General features: G+C 41.8%; 1 protein-coding gene across 4 annotated transcripts in view; it reads left to right on the top strand.

Moving 5' to 3' along the window:
- Nucleotides 1–194: 194 nt before the first annotated feature.
- The window catches only part of TRIO (trio Rho guanine nucleotide exchange factor), a 373,539-nt gene continuing 350,402 nt past the window's right edge, over nucleotides 195–23,331 (top strand). Inside the window, exon 1 of one of the 4 annotated variants that reach the window (XM_060774666.2) lies at nucleotides 195–799. In XM_060774666.2, the coding sequence (XP_060630649.1) occupies nucleotides 661–799 (139 nt within the window). In that variant the 5' untranslated portion in view covers nucleotides 195–660. Of the gene's footprint in view, nucleotides 800–7,244; nucleotides 7,392–23,331 lie in introns of those variants that run through there. The other 3 variants (XM_067467538.1, XM_060774659.2, XM_067467537.1) reach the window with 3 other exon arrangements.

Below are 23,331 nucleotides of genomic sequence, written 5' to 3'. Positions count from 1 at the left end.
TCCAGCATTTCTGTGTTCTCAAACAAAACGCTGTGCCCTTTGGCTTTGACGGGGATTCCCTTTGCGCGGAAGGAAGGAAGGGAGGAAAGGAGGGGGCTTTAGAACCCGCTTTAGCCAATCAGGGCGGCGCTTCTCCCTCCTCCTCCTCTTCCTCCAACCAGACCCCGCCCGGCGCCCGAACCTTGGACGGAGCCGTCCGGAACTTCCCGAGCGCGGCGGCGGCGCCTCCTCCCCTTTTCCCCTTCCTCTTGTTCCCTGGGCGGGGACTCGACCCTTTCCCTTTCCCTTCTTCCTTCCTTCCTGATCACCCCTCCCACCTTGGCAAGATGGAGGAGCGGGGCGGCAGCGGCTGAGGCTGAGCGGAAAAGAAAGGGAAAAGGAGACCCTCCCTCTTTCTTTCCTCCCTCCCTCCCTTCCCTCTCTTGCTTTCCCCTCCCACCGGCTTCCTGCTGCCGCACTGATTGCAGCCCCGTCTCCCTCCCTCCTTCCCTCTTTCCCTTCCCTCCTCCTGCAATTGTCTCCCTTCCTCCCTCCCTCCCTTTGCAGCAGCAGGAGCAGCGCCGCCAATGGAGCGCCTCCCGGGCTCCTGCTAGAAGGAGAAGGAAGGGAGGAAGAGGGGGAAGGAGCCTCGGATCCGGAGATCTCCAGCCGGCGGCAGCCATGAGCGGCTCTGCCTCCTCTGCCGCTTGTGCCTCGTCTTCCTCCTCCGCCGGTGGCAGCGGAGGCAACGCGGGCGGGGAAGGAGGGGCCGAGGACGCCGCCAAGGAATCCGCAGACATCGCCGCTTTCTTCCGAGCCGGTGAGTGAGAGGGGGAGGGGGGAAGGAAGAAAGAGATCCCTCCAGGCTGCACTGGATCGCAATCCCAGCTACATTTCGGGACTGAAACCCTGCCTCCTCGTATCCCCCCCCCCCCTTCTCTCCCTTTTGCTTGAAGAGCCATGTGCGCCTCTGAAGAACGCCCTGCCAGTGGGAGAGATGGGAGAGCACCGCCTTCCTTGTCTCCCTTTCTAGGATCCCTACCATCTCTCTATCTCTATCTCTATCTATATATAAATGCTCTGTGCATAATGAGTAGCTTAAAAACAAAAGAACCAATGAACGAAATCACACCAAATCGGCAACCAGACGTCTCACAAACCAAGGAGTGACCATCACTCAAAAAAATCAGGATTTTGTCACTTGGGATTTGTAGTTGCTGGGATTTATAGTTCACCTACAATCACACCAAATTTGACAACAAAATGTCTCACTAAACAAGGAGTGACCATCACTCAAAAAATTAGGATTTTGTCATTTGGGAGTTGTAGTTGCTGGGATTTATAGTTCACCTACAATCAATATCTATCTATCTATCTCTCTATCTCTCTATGTATGCTCTGTGCATAATGAGTACCTTAAAAACAAAAGAACCAATGAACGAAATCATACCAAATTTGGCAACCAGGCGTCTCACAAACCAAGGAGTGACCATCACTCAAAAAATTAGGATTTTGTCACTTGGGAGTTGTAGTTGCTGGGATTTATAGTTCACCTACAATCACACCAAATTTGGCAACAAAACGTCTCACTACACAAGGAGTGACCATCACTCGAAAAATAAGGATTTTGTCATTTGGAAGTTGTACTTGCTGGGATTTACAGTTCACCTACAATCAATATCTATCTATATGCTCTGTGCATAATGAGTGCCTTAAAAACAAAAGAACCAATGAACGAAATCGCACCAAATTTGGCTACAAAATGTCACACTACACAAGAAGGGACCATCACTCAAAAATTAGGATTTTGCCACTTGGGAGTTGTAGTTGCTGGGATTTATAGTTCACCTACAATCAATATCTATCTATCTATCTATCTATGTATGCTCTGTGCATAATGAGTGCCTTAAAAACAAAAGAACCATTGAACGAAATCACACCAAATTTGGCAACTAAACGTCTCACTACACAAGGAGTGACCATCACTCAAAAAATCACGATTTTGCCACTTGGGAGTTGTAGTTGCAGGGATTTATAGTTCACCTACAATCACATCAAATTTGGCAACAAAACGTCTCACGACACAAGGAGGGACCATCACTCAAAAAATTATGATTTTGTCATTTGGGAGTTGTAGTTGCTGGGATTTATAGTTCACCTACAATCACACCAAATTTGGCAACCAAACGTCTCACAAACCAAGGAGTGACCATCACTCAAAAAATTAGGATTTTGCCACTTGGGAGTTGTAGTTGCTGGGATTTATAGTTCACCTACAATCAATATCTATCTATCTATCTATATTCTCTGTACATAATGATTATCTTAAACACAAAACAACCAAGGAACGAAATCACACCAAATTTGGCAACCAAACGTCTCACAAACCAAGGAGTGACCATCACTCAAAAAATTAGGATTTTGTCACTTGGGATTTGTAGTTGCTGGGATTTATAGTTTACCTACAATCACATCAAATTTGGCAACAAAACGTCTCACTACAAAAGGAGTGACCATCACTCAAAAAATTACGGTTTTGTCATTTGGGAGTTGTAGTTGCTGGGATTTAGAGTTCACCTACAATTAATATCTATCTATCTATCTATCTATCTATCTATCTATCTATATATGCTCTGTGCATAATGATTATCTTAAAAACAAAAGAACCAATGAACGAAATCACATCAAATTCGGCAACCAAACGTCTCACTACACAAGGAGTGACCATCACTCAAAAAATTAGGATTTCGTCATTTGGGATTTGTAGTTGCTGGGATTTATAGTTCACCTACAATCCAAATTTGGCAACAAAACGTCTCACTACACAAGGAGGGACCATCACTCAAAAAATTATGATTTTGTCATTTGGGAGTTGTAGTTGCTGGGATTTATAGTTCACCTACAAGCAGTATCTATTTATCTATCTATATATATATGCTCTGTGCATAATGAGTACCTTAAAAACAAACCAACCAATGAACGAAATCACATCAAATTCGGCAACAAAACATCTCACTACACAAGGAGTGACCATCACTCAAAAAATTACGATTTTGTCACTTGGGAGTTGTAGTTGCTGGGATTTATAGTTCACCTACAATCACATCAAATTTGGAATTGAATCATAGAATCATGGAATTGGGCCATCCAGTCCAACCCCCTGCCTAGAAGCAGGAAAATCGCATTCAAAGCACCCCCGACAGATGGCCATCCAGCCTCTGTTTAAAAGCTTCCAAAGAAGGAGCCTCCACCACACACTGAACTCCCATGACCAACAGAAAAAATTGGGTTTGGTGGGCATTGACCTTGAGTTTGGGAGTTGTAGTTCACCTACATCCACAGACCACTGTGGACTCAAACAAAGATGGATCTGGACCAAACTTGGCATGAATATTCAATATGCCCAAATATAAACACAGATGGAGTTTGGGGGAAATAGACCTTGACATTTGGGAGTTGTAGTTACTGGGATTTATAGTTCACCTACAATCAAGGAGCATTCCAAACCTCACCAACGATGGAACTGGGCCAAACATCCCACACAAAACCCCATGACCAACAGGAACTACTGTGTTTCCTGGTGGTCTTTGGGGACCCTTCTGACAGCCCCCTGGTGACCCCTCCCCCTTGGTGTATTGACTTCCCAGGTTGAGAAATGCTGCCTTAAGGCCATCCAGTCCAGCTCCCTTCACCAGGGCAACAAAACAAAGCCCTCCTGACTAAGGGCCATCCAGCCATTCACACACACACATATATGACAGATGCAGGGTCATAGATTTCAAAGGGACCCCTAAAGAAGGACAATGATATGTTGCATGTTCCAGAGTAGGCAAACCAGACAATCTCCACATCAACACTGCCAAAGAAACAACAAGAAATACTGTTTACCCTCAAGCATAAAGACATTACATATATTAGAAACCAACACATTCTCATTACTTCATTTCCAGATCACCAGACTGGGCCACAGCAACGTGTGGCAGGGGACCGCTAGTCTTCTATTTATCTAAAAATGCTCTGTGCATAATGAGTACCTTAAAAACAAAAGAACCAATGAACGAAATCACACCAAATTTGGCAACCAAATGTCTCACAACACAAGGAGTGACCATCACTCAAAAAATTAGGATTTTGCCACTTGGAAGTTGTAGTTGCTGAGATTTATAGTTCACCTACAATCAATATCTATCTATCTATCTATATGCTCTGTGCATAATGAGTCCCTTAAAAACAAAAGAACCAATGAACGAAATCACACCAAATTTGGCAACCAAACGTCTCACAACACAAGGAGTGACCATCACTCAAAAAATTATGATTTTGCCACTTGGGAGTTGTAGTTGCTGGGATTTATAGTTCACCTACAATCAATATTTATCTATATACTCTGTGCATAATGAGTACCTTAAAAACAAAACAACCAATGAACGAAATCACACCAAATTTGGCAACTAAACGTCTCACTACATGAGTGACCATCATTCGAAAAATTAGGATTTTGTCATTTGGGAGTTGTAGTTGCTGGGATTTATAGTTCACCTACAATCAATATCTATCTATCTATATGCTCTGTACATAATGATTATCTTAAACACAAAAGAACCAATGAACGAAATCACACCAAATTCGGCAACAAAACGTCTCACAACACAAGGAGTGACCATCCCTCAAAAAATTATGATTTTGCCACTTGGGAGTTGTAGTTGCTGGGATTTATAGTTCACCTACAATCAATATCTATCTATCTATATAAATACAAATGTAATGTTCGTTTGTGGGACTAACAATCCTGCCATAGATATAGATAGATAGATAGATAGATAGATAGATAGATATTATTCACACACACACACACACAGATATAATATCATAGATTTGAAAGGGACCCCTAAAGAAAGTCAATTGTATGTTGTATGTTCCAGAGTAGGCAAACTAGACAATCTCCACATCAACACTGACAAAGAAACAGCAAGAAATACTGTTTACCCACAAGCAGAAAGACATTACATCTATTAGAAACCAATACTTTCTCATTACTTTATTTTCCAGACCTATCAGGCCAACAAGTGACCATCACTCAGAAAAACAAAGCAGAAAAGACTTAAAAAGAAAAAGCCACCCCCCCCCCAAAACCCCCACATTACAATGTATGTGCAGAACCACACATATATATACACACACACAAAACTAACACATATACACAGACTGGGCCACAGTAATGTGTGGCAGGGGACAGCTAGTTCTTATATATATGTTTGTGTGTGTGTGTATGTAGGCCCCTCCATACAGCCCTATATCCCAGAATATCAAGGCAGAAAATCCCACATTATCTGAGTGTGGACTCAGATCACCCAGTTAAAAACAGATTGAAGACAAGGCCTTTCCTTGCCCCCCTTTCTGTGATTCCTACCATATGTGTGTGTGTGTGTGTATGCATATATATGTACATGTAGGCATATGTGGGCCCTACCAGACAGTCCTATATCCTAGTATATCAAGGCAGAAAATCCACTATATCTGTATTGAAGTGGATTAATTGAGTCCACATTCTGATAATGTGGGATTTTCCGCCTTGATATTCTGAGATATAGGCCTGTGTGGAAGGGCCCATATATACCTACATATACATATATACTCACACACATACATATATAAGAATGGTAGGAATCATAGAAAGGGAGACAAGGAAGGGCCTTGTCTTCAATGCAAAACTTTCCTTACTGGAGAGCACCAAAAGGCCAGGGCTGGCAGAGTGGTGGCTCCACTGTGCCCCACTCCTACACCTTTGTGCCACCATTTCTGGTCATCTGAGTTGGAAGCCAACCAAACACAGGCTCAGAAGCCATCAGGCCCTTCCGCCAGACCTATATCCCAGAATATTAAGGCAGAACATCCCACAAGATCTGCTTTGGTTTGGGTTATCTGAGGGCCCTTCCACACAGCCCTATATCCCGGAATATCAAGGCAGAAATTCCCACACGATCTGCTTTGATTTGCGTTATCAGAGTCCACACTGCCATATATTCCTGTTCAAAGCAGATAATGTGGGATCTTATTCAGTTGTGTGGAAGGGGTCTCGGAGCTATCATGCCCTTCCAAACAGCCATAGGAACCCAGAATATCAAGGCAGGGTCCTGGGTCCACACTGCCATATAACTCAGAATATCAAGGCAATTAATCCACAATATCTGCTCTGAACCAAATTATTTGAGTCCACACTGCCATATAATCCAGTTCAATGTGGATTGCATATGTCTCTGTGGAAGGGGCAATTGACCATTTCCTTTTTCTGAGTCCAAAGACTTGTTTAGGAGGTTTTGTATTTAGGATCTATCTAGCTATCTATGTTTTTAAAAAAATCATATAGGCCTGCCCTCTGGATCGTGATCCCTGCTGAATATGGAAGGCAGGGACACTGAGCGTCTTTGTGCTTGTTGTCAAAGGGACACATGCCTCTTGCACAGTTAAGCTGTTTGTGTTTGTTGTTTTTTTAAGAAGGGGCTTTTGACACAAAGGGAGCCTTCCCTCACATGGTGGCCCAGCTGTTGTGGTAACCTCGTATCGGATTACAGTGGTGTAAACTTAAAATCAAAAGGAGAGCAGCTTGCGGATGAGTGTGAATGGTCGCAAATGGAAGGCGGAAGGGATCAGAAGCAACTGGGAATTGATTCCTTCAGGGCAGGCCTTTTAGGAAATCCTGCCAGTGAGAAGGCTGGTTCAGACAGTGATGGACGGTTGGTTGCTGTATATAGAACACCACTATGTTCCCATATAACATCTTAAAGGGGATTGTTTGTTCAGTGACGAAGTCAAAGCCATCCCGGCGTATCCCTGGAACTGGGAATGCTCCCTTCATTGGGGAAGTGTGTGTATAATATATATGCATAATATGTATGTGTCTGTACACTCGGATGGGGCGGTCGCTTGCTGGGCTATAAATGGAAGTCACAGCCGCCTCTTTACTGCCTGGGATTGAGGAGCCAATACTGTCTGGGAGCAAAAGGGGGGATCCGGTGTCTTGTGTTTGACAGACACATGCAAATGATGATTCTGTCCTTTGATTCCAAAGGTGAGAGAGATTCCCTGGAAGAGAAAAGAAGTAGAGGCTGTCTCTATCAGGAAAAGGCAGGAGGAGAAGCCCAGAAAAGAGTGTCCCCCTCTACAATCCTTCCAAACACCCCCTCAGTCAGTGGGAGAGATGGAAGGGCTCTCTTTGGGCTTCCCTCCCTCCTTCCTGCCAGGATCTCTCGGTTCCTTCTACTCCTCCTTTTGAGGAGGGGAGAGAGCAGGCTTGGCGGCTGGCTGCCTTCATCCGAATGCCTTTAAAAGGACCGAGCCCAGCGAGACTGGGGTGCCGGGGGCAGAAATGCAGACTCATCATCGCTGGAGAAATGAAGGGGCGGCTGGCTTAGGTCTGTCTTGGGGCGGATGAGAAGGGGGGGGGGTCTGCATTTGTTTTGTAGCAGGAATTGGGTGAGAACCTCATTGCTTCAGAGATGTGTTGGTTTGGTTGCATAGTCCCCCCTCTCCCTTGACGAAGAATTAAGGGGCTAAATGGGAATGGATACCCTCAAGGCAACCGAAGCCCTCTGATCTCAGAAGCTACACAGTCCTATAATATGGGATTTTATTCAGCCCTTAGATAACCCAGTTCAAAGCAGATATTCGGGGATTTTCTGCCTTGATATTTTGGGTTATAGGGCTGTGTGGAAGGGCCCTTCCACACAGCCCTATATCCCAGAATATCAAGGCAGAAGATCCCACATTATCTGAGTGTGGACTCAGATGACCCAGTTCAATGCAGATATTATGGGATTTTCTGCCTTGACATTCAGGGATATAGTGCTGTATGGTTGGGTCCTTCCACACAGCCATATAACCCAAAATATCAAGGCGGATAATCCACAATATCTGGTTTGAACTGGATTGAGTCCACACTCATATAATGTTGGATTTTCTGCCTTGATATTCTGGGATGTAGGGTTGTATGGTTGCGTCTTTCTACACAGCCATATAACCCAAAATATCAAGGCAGATAATCCACAGTATCTGCTTTGAATTGGATTCATTGAGTCCACACTCAGATAATGTGGGATTTTCTGCCTTGATAGTCTGGGATATAGGGCTGTGTGGAAGGGCCCTGCGATAATTCAATTCAAAGCAAAGCCTACGGGCCCTTCCACACAGCTAGTTAAAACCCACATTGAACTGGATTATATGGAAGTGTGGACTCTAATAATCCACTTCAAAGCAGATATTATGGATTATCCGCCTTGATATTCTGGTTTATATGGCTGTGTGGAAGGGCCTGTAGTCTACGCTCTGGTTAGTACTTAGAGGGAGGACTACCAAGCAGGGAAAGATGCTATATTCTATGGGCCCTTCCACACAGCCCTATATCCCAAAATATCAAGGCAGAAAATCCCACATTGTCTGTGGATTCAGATAACCCAGTTCATAACAGATATTGTGGGATTTTCTGCTTTGATATTCTGGGATGTAGGACTGTGTGGAAGGACCCTGTGATAACCCAGTTCAAAGCGGAGCCTACGGGCCCTTCCACACAGTTGGTTAAAACCCACATTGAACTGGATTATATGGAAGTGTGGACTCAAATAATCCACTACAAAGCAGATATTGTGAATTATCTGCCTTGATATTCTGAGTTATATGGCTGTTTGGGCCTGTAGGCTACGCTCTGGTTAATACTTGGAGGGAGGACCACGAAGCAGGGAAAGGTGCTGTACCCTATGGGCCCTTCCACACAGCCCTATATTCCAGAATATCTAGGCAGAAAACCCCCCAATATCTGTTATGAACTGGTTTATCTGAATCCACACTCAGACAATGTGGGATATTCTGCCTTGATATTCTGGGATATAGGGCTGTGTGGAAGGGCCCTATATCTCAGAGAAGGGCCCTTCCACACATCTCTATTTCCCTGAATATCAAGGCAGAAAATCCCACATTATTTGAGTGTGGATTCAGATAACCCAGTTCAAAGCAGATATTGTGGGATTTTCTGCCTTGATATTCTGTGGCGCCCCAGCTTTGGAATTCACTACCTGGTGAGATTAGGCAAGCCCCCATCCTAGCAGCCTTTAAGAAAGATCTGAAAACTTGGCTCTTCCATTGTGCCTTTGAGAGTGACCATTCATCCCATTTCTGTCTGTTCAATCTACAGTGTTGTCCTTACGATGCACTTTTACTTTTACTTTTAGTGTAACTGTAAATCCCAGCAACTACAACTCCCAACTCCCATCCTAAATTGAAGGCCTAACTGTACTGTTTGTCCTTTTTCTACTCCTACCTCATCTAGGGTTTTATCATTTTATCTTGTCCATTTGGCCTGTCCATTGTGTTCAATTTTCTATTATGCTATGCTGCTTTCTTTACTTTATTTTGCCACTGCATGAACTTTATTGTGATGTAATTTTTGTTGTTGTATTTTGCACTTGATTTTGCTGTATTGTATCTTTGGGCTTGGCCTCATGTTTACCGCCTCCAGTCCCCTTTGGGGAGATGGTGGCAGGTTATAAATAAAGTTTATTATTATTTGAAACACAACTAGATGAGTTCACAGCAGACACTCTGCTGGCTGTTGAATTGGATCACAAGTCGGACACTTCCCAAGGGTCTAGGACTGTGTGATGTATCGGCGAATAATGCGTGCAGATTCCAGTAAGGTGGCCTTTTGCAGCTGGCAGATGGTAATTTTGTCAGTGCCGATTGTGTTTAAGTGCAGGCCAGGGTCTTTAGGCACTGCACCCAGTGTGCCAATCACCACTGGGACCACCTTTACTGGTTGGTGCCAGAGTATTTGCAGTTCTATTTTTAAATCCTCATATCGTGTCAGCTTTTCTAGTTGTTTCTCTGCAATCTTGCTGTCACCTGGGATTGCGACATCGACGATCCATACTTTGTTTTTTAACACGATCGTGAGGTCAGGAGTGTTGTGCTCCAGAACTCTGTCTGTCTGAATTTGGAAGTCCCAGAGGAGTTTGGCGTGTTCATTCTCTGTAACTTTTTCCGGCTTGTGATCCCACCAGTTATTTGTCGCAGGCAGATGGTATTTGTGGCACAAATTCCAATGAATCATCCGAGCAACGGTGTTATGCCTCTGCTTGTAGTCTGTCTGCGCAATCTTTTTGCAGCAGCTGAGGATGTGATCTGTTGTTTCATCTGCTTCCTTGCAGAGTCTATATTTGAGATCTGTTGTTGACTTTTCAATTCTGGCTTTGATGGCATTGGTTCGAATGGCTTGTTGGGCTGCCAGAATCAGGCCCTCCGTCTCCTTTTAAAAAGTTCCATTTATTGTTGTTGTTGTTGTTGTTGTTACAGTTATAGGGCTGTGTGGAAGGCCCTCAATCTCCGAGAAGGGCAAACTCCCTCTGAGTGTTCCTTGTCTAAGAAAAACCCATGAAATCCATGGAGCCACCAGAACTCTGCAGGAAAATCCCACATTATCTGAGTGTGGATCAAGCCCCCTTCCACACAGTTGAATAAAACCCCACATTATATGTTTTGAATGGGAATATATGGCAGTGTGGACCTATCAAAGCAGATAGTGTGGGATTTTTTGCCTTGATATTCTGGGAGATAGGCTCATAGAGAGAAGGACAGGTTGGAAAATGGGCAATAATCAGGTGGCATACAAGGACTATGGGAGTTGACATACAGTTAGCACTGGAAGCAGCTGAGCTCAAAAGTACCTTAATCTGATCCATGACAGTGGTAGCTGTTTGGACAGGTGGCAAACTCCCTTGCAAGCTTTGTTTTCATTTTGTAAAATGGATTCCCAGGATGGATGGCACAGATCACATTCCCCAGAAACCCCCGTGGCTCTGTAACACCGTTGCCATGAGCAAGGCTTTGAAGTGCCAGCGCTCAGGGGTGTCTGATGCTGTGTGGCTTTTGAGATAACTGTCACAGAACATTTTGGTCTTTGGGGCATTTTCAAAAGCTGAATTGAAAGCTGCTAGCTTCTACAAGTAGTGCTGGCATGTTGATCAAGGTTGGCATTATTTTGTCTGAAGTAACCTGTGCTGGATCCTGAAGATGTAGCCGTAGGCGTCTATTGTAAGAAAAAAACCCTGATATTTTGGATGCAGTTTCAGTACAGTATGGTCCCCAGATCCACAGGATTGGTATCTGGTGTTTCATCTGATCAGAATATATCCTCTCTAGGCATTTACTTGGTCATCTAGCACAACTTTATAGTGTTTTCAGCTAAAAGTCCTTCATTTCAATAGCATTTGCTATTATCCGTTATTTTGTGTACCCACGCAAAGTCTGGGAATGTATCACTTATGGATACAGGGGTTAAACTGTGTTGAATTTGAGAAGAATATAGGCTTTCATTTAACATAAGCTTCTAGATAACTCTGCAAAACCTAATAGCCCATAGGAATTTCACTAACCTGCTTGTCTTTGCTTACCTATTTCAAACGCTTGGGGCATGAGTGGACCCATCTTTCCTTCCTGGTCAGATAGCATTGACTTTAAATTAATTTTTGTATTTTTAGATTTTTGCCTCAGGTAAGTGACTAACTTGCAAGTCTAGTTGAAAGCTTATTATATCTCCTCTAGAGGTCCTCTTTCTGGTTTTATTTGGCTTCTGATTCTTACGCTCTGGTGATTCTTCTTCTGGCATTATTTGGTTTCTGAGTCATTAGCATCGCTACCCACCGAACCCTTGGGAATGGTTGCAGTAAAAGCGTAAATGAGCATCTCAGTAGTGTCGGTGCTAGAAAACTTGACGGGCTGTCAAAATACAGGAAATAATCATTAACAAAAGCTTCCTTAACTTCAAAATCTAGTTAAACCATGCATGTATGGTGCCCTGATTTGGGCACTCTAGAAAATGATGTTAGTTTCTGTTCAGGGGTACTTTATTTTTTAGGTTTTTAGGAAAAGAGTTAAGACCTGGCTTTGGGTCCAGGCATTTGGGGAATAGTGTAATATAGTATTAATATGAATGCTGCAGTATGAAGGACGACCATGGATTTAGGGATATGGTTTTAACAGGTATTAATAGTTTTATTGCATTTATATGTTATTTGTTGTTTGTTTAATGGGATATATTTCATACGCTATGTATTTGCAATGTGCCATTGAAGTGTTAAACTGTAAGCTGCTCTGAGTCCCCTCCGGAGTGAGAAGAGTGGGATATACATATAGGAAATAATAATAATAATCAGCTGATGACCCAAAATGCAGACTGTGCAAGGAAACCGATGAAACCATTAATTATATCATCAGCTGCTGCAAGAAAATCGCACAGACGGACTACAAACAGAGGCACAACAATGTGGCCCAAATGATTCATTGGAACTTATGTCACAAGTACCACCTGCTAGTAGTAAAGAATTAGTGGGGTCATAAACCTGCAAACATAATGGAAAATGAACACCAAAAATACTGTGGGACTTTCGGATTCCAACTGACAAAGTTTTTGAACACAATACACCAGACATCATGATTATGGAAAAGAAAAAAAAAAGATTATCGATATCGCCATACCAGGTGATAGTGATATTGAGGAAAAACAACAGGAAAAACTCATCTATGATCAAGAGCTCAAAATTGAACTGCAAAGGCTCTGGCATAAACCAGTACAGGTGGTCTCAGTGGTCATTGGCACACTGGGTGCCGTGCCAAAAGATTTCAGCTGGCATTTAGAAACAATAAACATTGACAAAATCATGATCTGTCAACTGCAAAAGGCCACTTTACTTGGATCATTCGAAAATATATAACACAGTCCTAAATGCTTGGGAAGTGTTCGACTTGTGATTTTATGATACGAAATGCAGCATATATGTCTCGTTTACTGTGACGTATTGTGTTTTTGTGTCAGTAAAATAATAACAACAACAACAATAATAATAATCGAAGAAAAAGAGGAAGAAGATGATGATGATGACAACGATGATGATGATAATTTAATCCCACCAAGTCATGACTTCACAATAGAAGTTGGTACTTTTGAAGTTAGCCAATAATAAATCTTTGGCCTGAATCAAGATTACCCGATGTTACTGGATTGAGGGTCCCAGTAAGCCTGGCCAGCAATACCAGTGGTGAAGCATTCTAGGAGTGGCAGCACATCAGCATCTGTAGAGATAGCTGTTGATAGCTTCCACTAGTGTTAACCCATTGAGTCTATGTTGCCATGAAAAATCCCTGTTGGGTCTATTCTAATTGGGATTAACAATTGACGGTATATTTTTTCTGTTAGGTTGAGTGAAACTGAGAATGATTATTAGAAAATACAATTGGTTGACATTTTAGTGTCTTGAGTATGATCAATGTGCAATGATCTCAAGTCAACAAACGTGAGATTTGGAAGGTATTTACCTGGGCTTTGAGTGTGAGGTTAGAAGGAGAACAGAAATGGTGTTTCAAGCATGTGTGTAGGAGTGTGGGGCTGTGTAGCAACAGTGACTAGTTTTCCAGGACTGCAAAGGAGGGAGTGGGTTTGGATTTGGAATGACTGAGCAGCTGTTGGAAGGGTCTGTGAGTCATTGGGAAGGCTGAACTTTTTATGGCATGGAATGTATTGGTGGTGGACTACTATTGCTTCCAGTGGACTAGGAAATCAAAATAGACATTGCACCATCAGCCCTGGGTCTGTGATGATGAAGAAAATAAAAACATTATAGGAAGGTATGGTAGGTTGGATTAAGGAAAGTAGAAATATGTCTTATGAAAAGCTCTCTCTCTGTGTGTGATATTTCAGAAACCAAGTGAAATGGGGTTAAGTAACTGGGTATAAAGTCACAAATCCAGCTCAGGTTGAAATTAGGAATATAAAAAAAATTATCAATTGAACCTATATTTTTAGTTGACACTAAGGACAGTACAAAAATAACTCTTCTTGCTTTTAAATCTTGGCCTGCATCCCCTGGAGTCCAGAGGATTGCCCTGTGGGAACTGAAAATTACAAACTTCAGGGCCAAGATAGATGGCAGAGTCTGATTAAATCTCCCTATCTTTCCTTTAAAAAAGAAGGCTAAAGAGTCAAGGGGACCTCCAGATTGGTGTGGGGCACAGCACTTGAGGGAGATGCCATATCCCATGTTCTCATCCACCCATGTTTTCCATCTGGGCAAAAACCAGTATATTATATTTTGATAGTTGTGAGTTGTGGTTTTTGATTAATAATAATAATAATAATAATAATAATTTTATTTATACCCTGCCACCATCTCCCCCAATGGGGACTCAGGGCAGCTCACATGAGGCCAAGCCCAAACAACAAATTACAATAAAATAGAAACCAAACACACAAGCAACAACATTGGCTCCGCATTTGCAAGCCTAAATACCTTAAAAGAGACAAAAACTCCAGAACTCTGCAATGTTTCCCATTTTCTTGGAAAGGGAGTACACATTTATGAGCATGCTTAGAACTTGGGTGGAAATGTTTCCTTAATGTTTGAAATAACAGGCACACTAATCCTTATGGCCAAATCCAATATGCATAGTTTGAAAGGATGTCTGTTAAGCGTTCCTGTCACTTTCAATTTCGTTGGCTTGTTTGGGGCAAAAATCAATATTGGTAGCATTATACTGACTCCCTATTAAAAAGGCAATGTAAAGGCATTATGTGTTGACTTAAAATACTGCTGTGTTCTAAGCACGACCCAAGAAGTAAATCCTTCCCGTGCTCTTCCCTTGATTGTTCCCTGCAATTATATAACTTGGCCCACTGGATTTGATGGGCAGTACGGCTCTTCGTGGTCTACATTTTTAAAATACCTTCTAAAAATAAATGGAGGGGTGACTTTGAACAAACTAGAACAAGCAAACTTGGGCAATGTTAAAGTTCTTTACTATCTTGTTAGGTCATTTGAACTATTTTCTAGACAAATAAGCTTATTTTTATTTTTTAAAAATTCTGATGCCCATACTGGTTTATTTATTTATTGAGTTAGAATCGAATTGAGAATACAGTTATAATGTATAGAAAAACCTCAAGCAAAGTTAAAAACTTGGCATTATACCAGATTTCCTTTGACCAGAAGCTGGCCACTTGGAGTGCCTCTGGTGTCACTGTAAGAAGGTCCTCCATTGTGCATGTGGCAGGGCTCAGACTGCATTGTAGTAAGTGGTTTGTGATTTGATCTTCTCCATACTGGCATGTTGTGGACTCCACTTTGTAGCCTCATTTCTTACGGTTAGCTTTGCATCTCATGGTGCCAGAGTGCAGTCTTCTGTGTACCTAGGGGGATGTTTCTCCTATGGTATCATCCACTGTTTGGGGTTCCGGGTTTTAACCTGCCACTTTTGAACTCTCACTTGCTGAGGTGTTCCTGTGAGTATCTCTGTAGATCTTAGGAAACTGTTTCTTGAATTAAGTCATTGGCATGCTGGCTGATATCCAAACAGAGAATGGGCTGGAGATGTCAATGCTTTAGTCCTTTCAATACTGGCCGCTACTTCCCGATGGATGTCAGGTGGTGCAATACCGGCTCAACAGTGTAATTTATCCAGCTGTGTTGGGCATAGACATCCTGTGATAATGCGGCATGTCTTATTAAGAGCCATATCTACTGTTTTAACGTGGTGAGATGTATTCCACACTGGGCATGCATATTCAGCAGCAGAGTAGCCAAGTGCAAGGCCAGATGTGGCCAATCCAGCGATGTTAATGGTGTAGGAGCATCTTTTCAGTGTTGGTAGTCTTTGCTTCTTCCAGCACACTGACATTTGTCTGCCTGTCTTCCCAGGATTTTTCAGAGACAGTGCTTTTGTATGATATTATTTCTAGCACCCATTTTTTGCTTGATAGTCAAGCAGTGCTTCTTATAAGTCAAAGCATGGTCCAGAGTAACTGTCAGTTATTTTGGTTTTCTGCAATTCTCCAGTGGGATTCCTTCCCAGGTAATCCTCAGAGCTCGATATGTTTCTATGTTCTTAAGATGAAAGGCTCACACCTGTGTTTTAGATGAATTACAAATCAGCTGGTTTTCCTTGTAATAGGCAGTAAGAGCGCCTAAAGCTTCGGAGAGCTTCTGTTCAACCATTTCAAAGCTCCCTGCTTGAGTGGTGATGGCATGATCATCAGCATAGATCACACTCTCTGTCCCTTCTGACAGTGTAAAACATTGATGGAGCAGGCTGTTCTTCTGTTTTCGCCATCTGTTTCTCTGACCCTGGAAAACCCATACTGGTATGAAAGCCAGACTTCTGGTTATGTTTTGTGAATCTTGGGTATAAAGCCAGTGTTCGGGGCACAGATACATTAAACTTTTGGCTGTGGAATTATGCTCCTTCAATAGCATTAATCTCTGCCAAAGGACCATTGAGAATTCTATGCATGGGAGAACACGGTTGAAGATGTTTCATGCCAGCCCATGGTTCTGTGTGACCAAGCTGATAAGACATTTTGGTACTTTTGAGTCAAACTGTCAAAACCAAAAATCCATAGTTTGCCTTTGCCTTGCTAATCCTGTTTGGTTAGTTTGAGTGAAAAGGCAAACACTGATTTCCCTACAGATGGAAAAAGAAGAGAAGACATATAGATTTATGCTATAGTGCACTAAAATGTAGTCCAGTATCGCAACTGAACCATTTACTGTAGTCCTAGTTTGTTAGACCTGATGGTCTTTTCAATATGACCTGGGAGTACACCTTACAAACAGAGATCTTCACTTTGTGAGTCTGGATCCACAAGCAGTTTCTAATCCATTGTAATTCCAATAGTTATTTGTTCTCTCTCAAATACTATCTTTTAAGATGATAGGAAGTGGCTAAGTCCATTTCCACACAGTTGAATAACATCCCACAGTATCTACTTTGAACTGGAATATATGGCAGTGTGGACTCAGATAACCCAGTTCAAAGCAGATATAGGGGGATTTTCTGCCTTGATATTCTGTGTTATATGGCTGTGTGGAAGGCCCTTAGAAAAACAGATCAAGGAAGAGGTGTCAAGGAAGAGGAAGGAAGAGGTGTAGTTGTATGGCAGAAACTTACATTGATCCTTTGGCCCCATCTACACTGAGCATTTAATGTAGTTCAAAGCTAGCTTCAAAATGCATGGGCCAGACAACAAATACTTACAAAATTTGCAAAAGGAAGCCCTTAATGTGCATCACTGCTCTGTGGTTTATGTAATCACCATCCTGATTCCATGATTTCCTATAAAATTGTCCTCAGAGCGAGACCACTTTCTTCAATACCAGTTTGAAATTGCACTGAGTGGTCAGTGTAGATGAGCTCTATGTTGCAGGCAAGCATGAAAGACAGATCTGGAAAAAAAGGAAGACTACTGCCTCAAGGACAACCATAGTCCTCTTATGTTGAGTGAAAGATTTGTCGTGATGAATAAGCTGTCCTTGAGAAATTTTGTTGATTATTTACCTCGCACTACTCTTTCTAGTAAGAAATCTTTTGAAGAACCTTGGTGATGCCTGGAATATAAATTGAAAGCTATGATTCTGAACAGAACCAAAATGTTTTGGGATTCAGGAAGGATAACCACTGATCTTGGTATGCATTGATGGAGGAAGGAGGACAAGCAGCTCGACTGAGCCACACTTCCTGTCTTTTCATTATCTTCTGTCTTTTATCATATTTGAAATTGTACAGATTAGCTTCCGCATTTGGTGGCCCCAGAATATTTCAGTTAGTCTGCTGTCGGATTGACCAACTGGCAGCCTACATCCAGATACTTTTCTTACCTGAACTCTGTTACAGTAAGTCGTAGCAGGATCAAGTGTGTGTGTTAAAGAAAAACCTTATGATGTTAATTATAAAGCCCTGAACGGTTTGGGACCACCCTACCTGCGTGACTGCATCACCATCTATGAACCCACACGCTCTCTTCGGTCATCTGGAGAGGCCCTGCTCGTGATCCCACCCGCGTCGCAAGTGCGGCTGGTGGGGACGCGAGACAGGGCCTTCTCTGTGGTGGCCCCCCGTCTTTGGAACGCCCTCCCAAAATTATCTTAGACAGGCCCCTACATTGGCTGTCTTCAGAAAGAATTTAAAAACCTGGCTATTCCGATGTGCCTTCTCAGAGTAGGAATCCCCATCACCAAGTCCCAGAAGCACTTTAGTTGTATTAAGATCGCTGCACACCGCATTTTATAATCCTACATTCCTCCTGCCGCTTCAGCACTTTTTAATTCTGTACCCACTGCTCTGGCCAGCCCAGTTTTAAAGTGGCCTGATATTGTTATTGTTGTTGTTTATTTTGCTTACTGTTTTTGATTTGCTTGGTATTGCTGCTGTATTATGTTTTATTGTATTGTGTTTTGTGGCTTCGGCCTATGTGAGCTGCATCGAGTCCTACGGGAGATGCTAGCGGGGTACAAATAAAGTTTAAAAAAAATTATGTGCAGCTGGTAATGTAGGTCAGCCAGCATATTTGAGCCACATCCGATGGGGTATAACTGTATGGATTTTAGAATACAGTTTGGAGAAGTAATAAGCTGCTCTAAGGGGAGAAGCAATCGCTACTCTGAGGAGAAGCAATATGCTGTAATGCTGCTATGTTCTAACAGTGATGCACTTTGCTATGGTGGAATAGCTATTTACTCAAGGTTTATGTTTTGCTCTCATTTGAATGAAGATGAAGAAGTTCTGTGTTACTTACAAGGACTATGTAAGTTTGTTGCACTGCTTATTGTGCATGCAACATTGCAAGTTTATGCCTCTGCTGATAAGAGTAAAGTTTTTCTGTTCTTTTTTCCTCCTGTTTGTGTGTCTTTTGCATGGGACTTGGCTAAAACACGCTTTGCGCAACAAACTCCAGTATATTAGCAAAGTGTGTGTGTACATAGGTATATTTTTGAATTAACAATGCCAATGCAATTTGATAGTTTGTAAGAGTCACGCTAAGTAATTTATTATGTGGCAGTGATGTAGTAAATACAATTATAAACATACAGGTATCCTTCCTGGTAGTTCACAAATCCTCTATTGGTTCTACATGAATATTTTAATAGTCTAAAAAGCAAGACTCATACCAGTTGAACAGTCTTCCTTTAACACACACTCTCAGATCTTTTAAACCCTATCTTTAGCCTGAAAGGCTAGTTTTATCCAGCTGATCTATTGGTTAGCATTTTTTCTCTTTTGAACTGCAGCTTGTGGAACCCTATATAGATTTGAAGACTTTTTATTATTGCTGTTTATTTGTTCAACCGTTTCCAACTCTTCATGACCTCATGGACAAGTCCATGCCAGAGCTCCCTGTTGGCCATCGCCACCCCCAACTTTTTCAAGGTTAAGCCAGTCACTTCAAGGATGCTATCCATCCATCTTGCCCTTGGTCGGCCCCTCTTCCTTTTTCCTTCCATTTTCCCCAGCACCATTGCCTTCTCCAAGCTATCCTATCTTCTCTTTATGTGGCCAAAGTATTTCATCTTTGCCTCTAATATCCTTCACTCCAATGAGCAGTAAGGCTTTATTTCCTGAAGTATGGACTGGTTGGATCTTCTCACGGTCCAAGGCACTCTCAGAACTTTACTCCAACACCACAGTTCAAAAGCATAGATTACTACGGGGAATACCATTGCTTTAACTAAGTGGATCTTTGTGTAATAAATCTTATGACTTTTTAAAAGAAGAAACATAAAGCCAAATCAAAGTAGCACAAGGTTTACCTACTTCAAAACGTGTAATTCAGGGAAATGTGACGTAGAACATATGAACTGAATGCCTGTCCATATAACATGTAAGAGCACTGAACACCTTGTGAATTTTTCTGTTTAATTCTTCAGGAAAAGCTGTTACCTTATGAGGTTCCCCTCCTTTGACATTAGATGACTCATGGGAAATGTCAAGTAGATTCCAGAAATCATACTACGACTTAGGATAGTTTGGGGAAGAAAAACTCAACTAATACGGTCTCGGCTATATAGCTATGGCATCCACAATACACAGTGGCAGAATCTTGGCTTATCCTTTGGAACTTGACTTCGTGTGACCCACAGATCCAGCCACTGTGATGACGTAATTTTAGATTTCTTAGAAGCTTCTCTTAGAAACACTTCATCACTTGCTTGTGAAACCCAGACAGGCTGGTGTCAGGAAATGTGACGAGGATCTCAGCAGCTCAGTGGCAGGGCATACACTTTCTCTTGCTTTCGGATGATCCTGATATTGGCTGTAGGTATCACTAAAAGAATTCTAGTAGCAGCACTCAGGAGACACTTGGTTGGGCTGTTAATCTACTGTATAGGGTTGTTTATTGCCTTTATGGTTAGGTGAGCTATTCTTTAGATGGACAATATAGGTGACAATTACATGCAATCAGAATGGTCAAAGGTCTGGAATCTGTGCCCTTTGAGGAGCGGCTTAGGAAGATGGGCATGTTTAGCCTCGAGAAGAGGAGATTAAGAGGTGGCATGATAGCCATGCTCAACTTTTTCAGTGGTTCCCAACCTGTGGTCCGTGGATCACCAGTGGTCTGCAAGAATGAAAATATGTTCCGCGGTCTTACCATGACTACACCGTTGCCTCGAAACCAAGCAGCAACAAGAGTGACAATGAGGGAATGTGGATTTCGGGAGGGGGAAGGCTGACTACTTACAAAAGATTACTAATGTAGTCTTTAATAATAATAACATTAATAATAATGTTTCAAATGTATTTTAATCTAATGTTTTATTGTTGTATAATGATGTACGTAATGTGTTATATGTTGTTGTCATGGAATTGCTGCTGTTGTAAGATACCCTGAGTCCCTCTTCAGGGATAGAAATGTTGGAAATAAATAAATACTACTACCACATGAGCTCTAGATTATTAAATATGATTTTCTGTGGGTGCGCAGATGGTGACTACTGGATGTCAATGGTTCTGTATTGGAAGCTAGGGTTGATGTGGTCTATCCAATGCAATTTTCTGCATCAGCACCCCAAATAACCAAACCAAATCTAAAGTTGACCAAAAACTGATTGGTACAACTGAACTATTTGGAAGGATGTAATATTGAGGAGGGAGCAAGCTTGTTTTGTGCTGCTCCACAGGCTAAGCAATGAATTTAAACTCTAGGAAAAGAGATTCCATCTAAACATCATGAAGACTTCCCTGAAGGTAAGAGTGTTTCAATACTAGAATACACAGCCTTGGAGCATGGAGAAGTCTCCTCCTCTGGACATTTTACAACAAACCCTGGATAAGTCACCTGTCAGTTGTATTTTGATTGTGTATTCTTGCATGGGATAGTTTTGGACTGGGTGGCCCTTATAGTCTCTTCCAATCCTATGATTCTTTGTTCAGAAGATAATAAATGCCTTTGGGATAGGAGTGATGGTTGTTTCAAGTAAAAAATTGCACTATACAGATGTGATATGCCACCAATTACCAGATGTTGCACATGAATGAGAGCAAGTTCCTCTCTTACCTGACTTACAAGGTTAGCAATCAAGTTTTGTGATGGATTCAGAAAAATAGATCTTATCTTTTAACAAAGGGAGTCCTCAGAAAAGAAATGGGAAGCCAGTTGCTTTCCGTTGTTTCAGGGGCTTTTTAGTGGCAGTTCCCAGTTTTTGTCCTTTTTGTCAAAGGGAAGAGAAGTTGACATTGCTTTCCATCTGTCCCCTTCTAACCAGCAAGAAAATTGTTTTTTTCATTTAGGACATTTAGCATTCAAACTGGATTGCTATTGAAGGTAGTCTGTCATTTTATTGATATGCATTAAATTTACTTGCTTTAGGTAATTTTGAAATTAAATCTTATTTTAAAAATTGTATTTAATTACTGTTAGCTATGTGGAGCGCCTTTACAGATGGGTTATAATTTGTTTTATTGTTATTGTCATACAGAAAATGGGATGTTTTTCTTCCCATGCCTTGAGTTGTAACTGCACATATAAAATAAACCGTTCTACTGTTTCTTGAAACTACGACTTGTGTTTTACCAGAAATCTCCCACAGAGAATTATTAGCACTTTGTTTTTATATTTCTGGGAAGCATATATCTGTGTGGATCCCTTCCAAAAACATGAATACTAAAAGAAACTGCAGCAGTGGTGGATTATACTAATATGGGAGAATGGTTTTGGATTTTTGGATCACAGTGTGATCATATGTATGTGTATGTATACGTGTGTGTATGTATCTATATCTGTCTATCTGGGGTAGTAAACCTGATACACCTGCACCCTTCAGTTTGGGAGGGTGTTGTCATTGAGATGTGTGTGTCTGTATTTATCCGTAGAGAAAGTGAGATATCAGACAAGGATTTCCTGATGTCATTGTTTATTTGATTGTGAGCCACCCATTTCAATCTGAAGTGGTATGGCTCAGATTTACCTTTGTCACCTCAGTGTGAACTAGGTTGAGTCTTTAGTGAAATCTTCGAATTGCTATTCAACACTGCCAAGTATAAGTCTTGCAAGTTCAGGCATGATTACCCTGAGGAAATCTAGGAGTAAGAAACAGCATAACATCAGCAGAGCGGCAGTTGAATGGTTAGATGTGCTGCTATTATTATTATTATTATTATTATTATTATTATTATTATTATTATTATTTAAAACGTAACATTAAGATGATTAGTTATTCCACCTTTCTCCCAGCACTGAAATAATGGCAGATTCAGTTTATTTATTTACTTTATTTATTTACTATATTTGTATACCGCTCTTCTCAGCCCTTGGGCGACTCAGAGCGGTTCGCAATAGCAAAATTCAATGCTTAAAACATCATAAAACAGTTAAAAACAATTAAAACAATATCATTATAACAATAAATTAAACATCATATAACATCTCATATCATCTCATAGTTAAAATCAAGATCCAGTCTCATCACCCAATTGTTCCATATTCCTATATTTGTTACACTACCTATTCAAATGCCTGCTCGAACAACCAGGTCTTCACTTTCCTCCGAAATGCTAACAGGGAGGAGGTCAATCAAATTTCTGTAGGAAGGGCATTCCACAGCCGAGGGGCCACCACTGAGAAGGCCCTGTCTCTCATCCCTGCCAAACTTGTGATGCAGGCGGGATCGAGAGTAGGGCCTCCCCAGACGATTTTAACATCCTAGCTGATTCATAGGAGGAGATGTGTTCCGACAGGTAAGTTGGGCCAGAACAGTTCAAGCACCATAGGGAACCATAGTTGGGTTCAATTCAAGCACCAAACTGAAATATGGTTGGATTAAATTGGAACACCAAAAGTGTTCCTACAAGCTTCCTACATCGTAAAGGTGCCAATCTAGTTTCATCTTTTATCTGCTTAGCACTCCAAGAACTCTGGAGATAAAGCAACCACTGTGGTGGCTTGGTGATGCTAGTAACCTTCCACACCAGAGTAGACACACAGTGATTTGCCAATCTATTCAAGCCATGACTTCTGAACCCATTTACTAGGACAATATACCTTGA

Source organism: Anolis sagrei, chromosome 4, assembly GCF_037176765.1.
Source record: "Anolis sagrei isolate rAnoSag1 chromosome 4, rAnoSag1.mat, whole genome shotgun sequence".
Classification (NCBI taxonomy): domain Eukaryota; kingdom Metazoa; phylum Chordata; class Lepidosauria; order Squamata; family Dactyloidae; genus Anolis; species Anolis sagrei.
The sequence above is the reverse complement of the archived record's forward strand: the minus strand, read 5'-3'. Positions and strand labels throughout refer to the sequence as shown.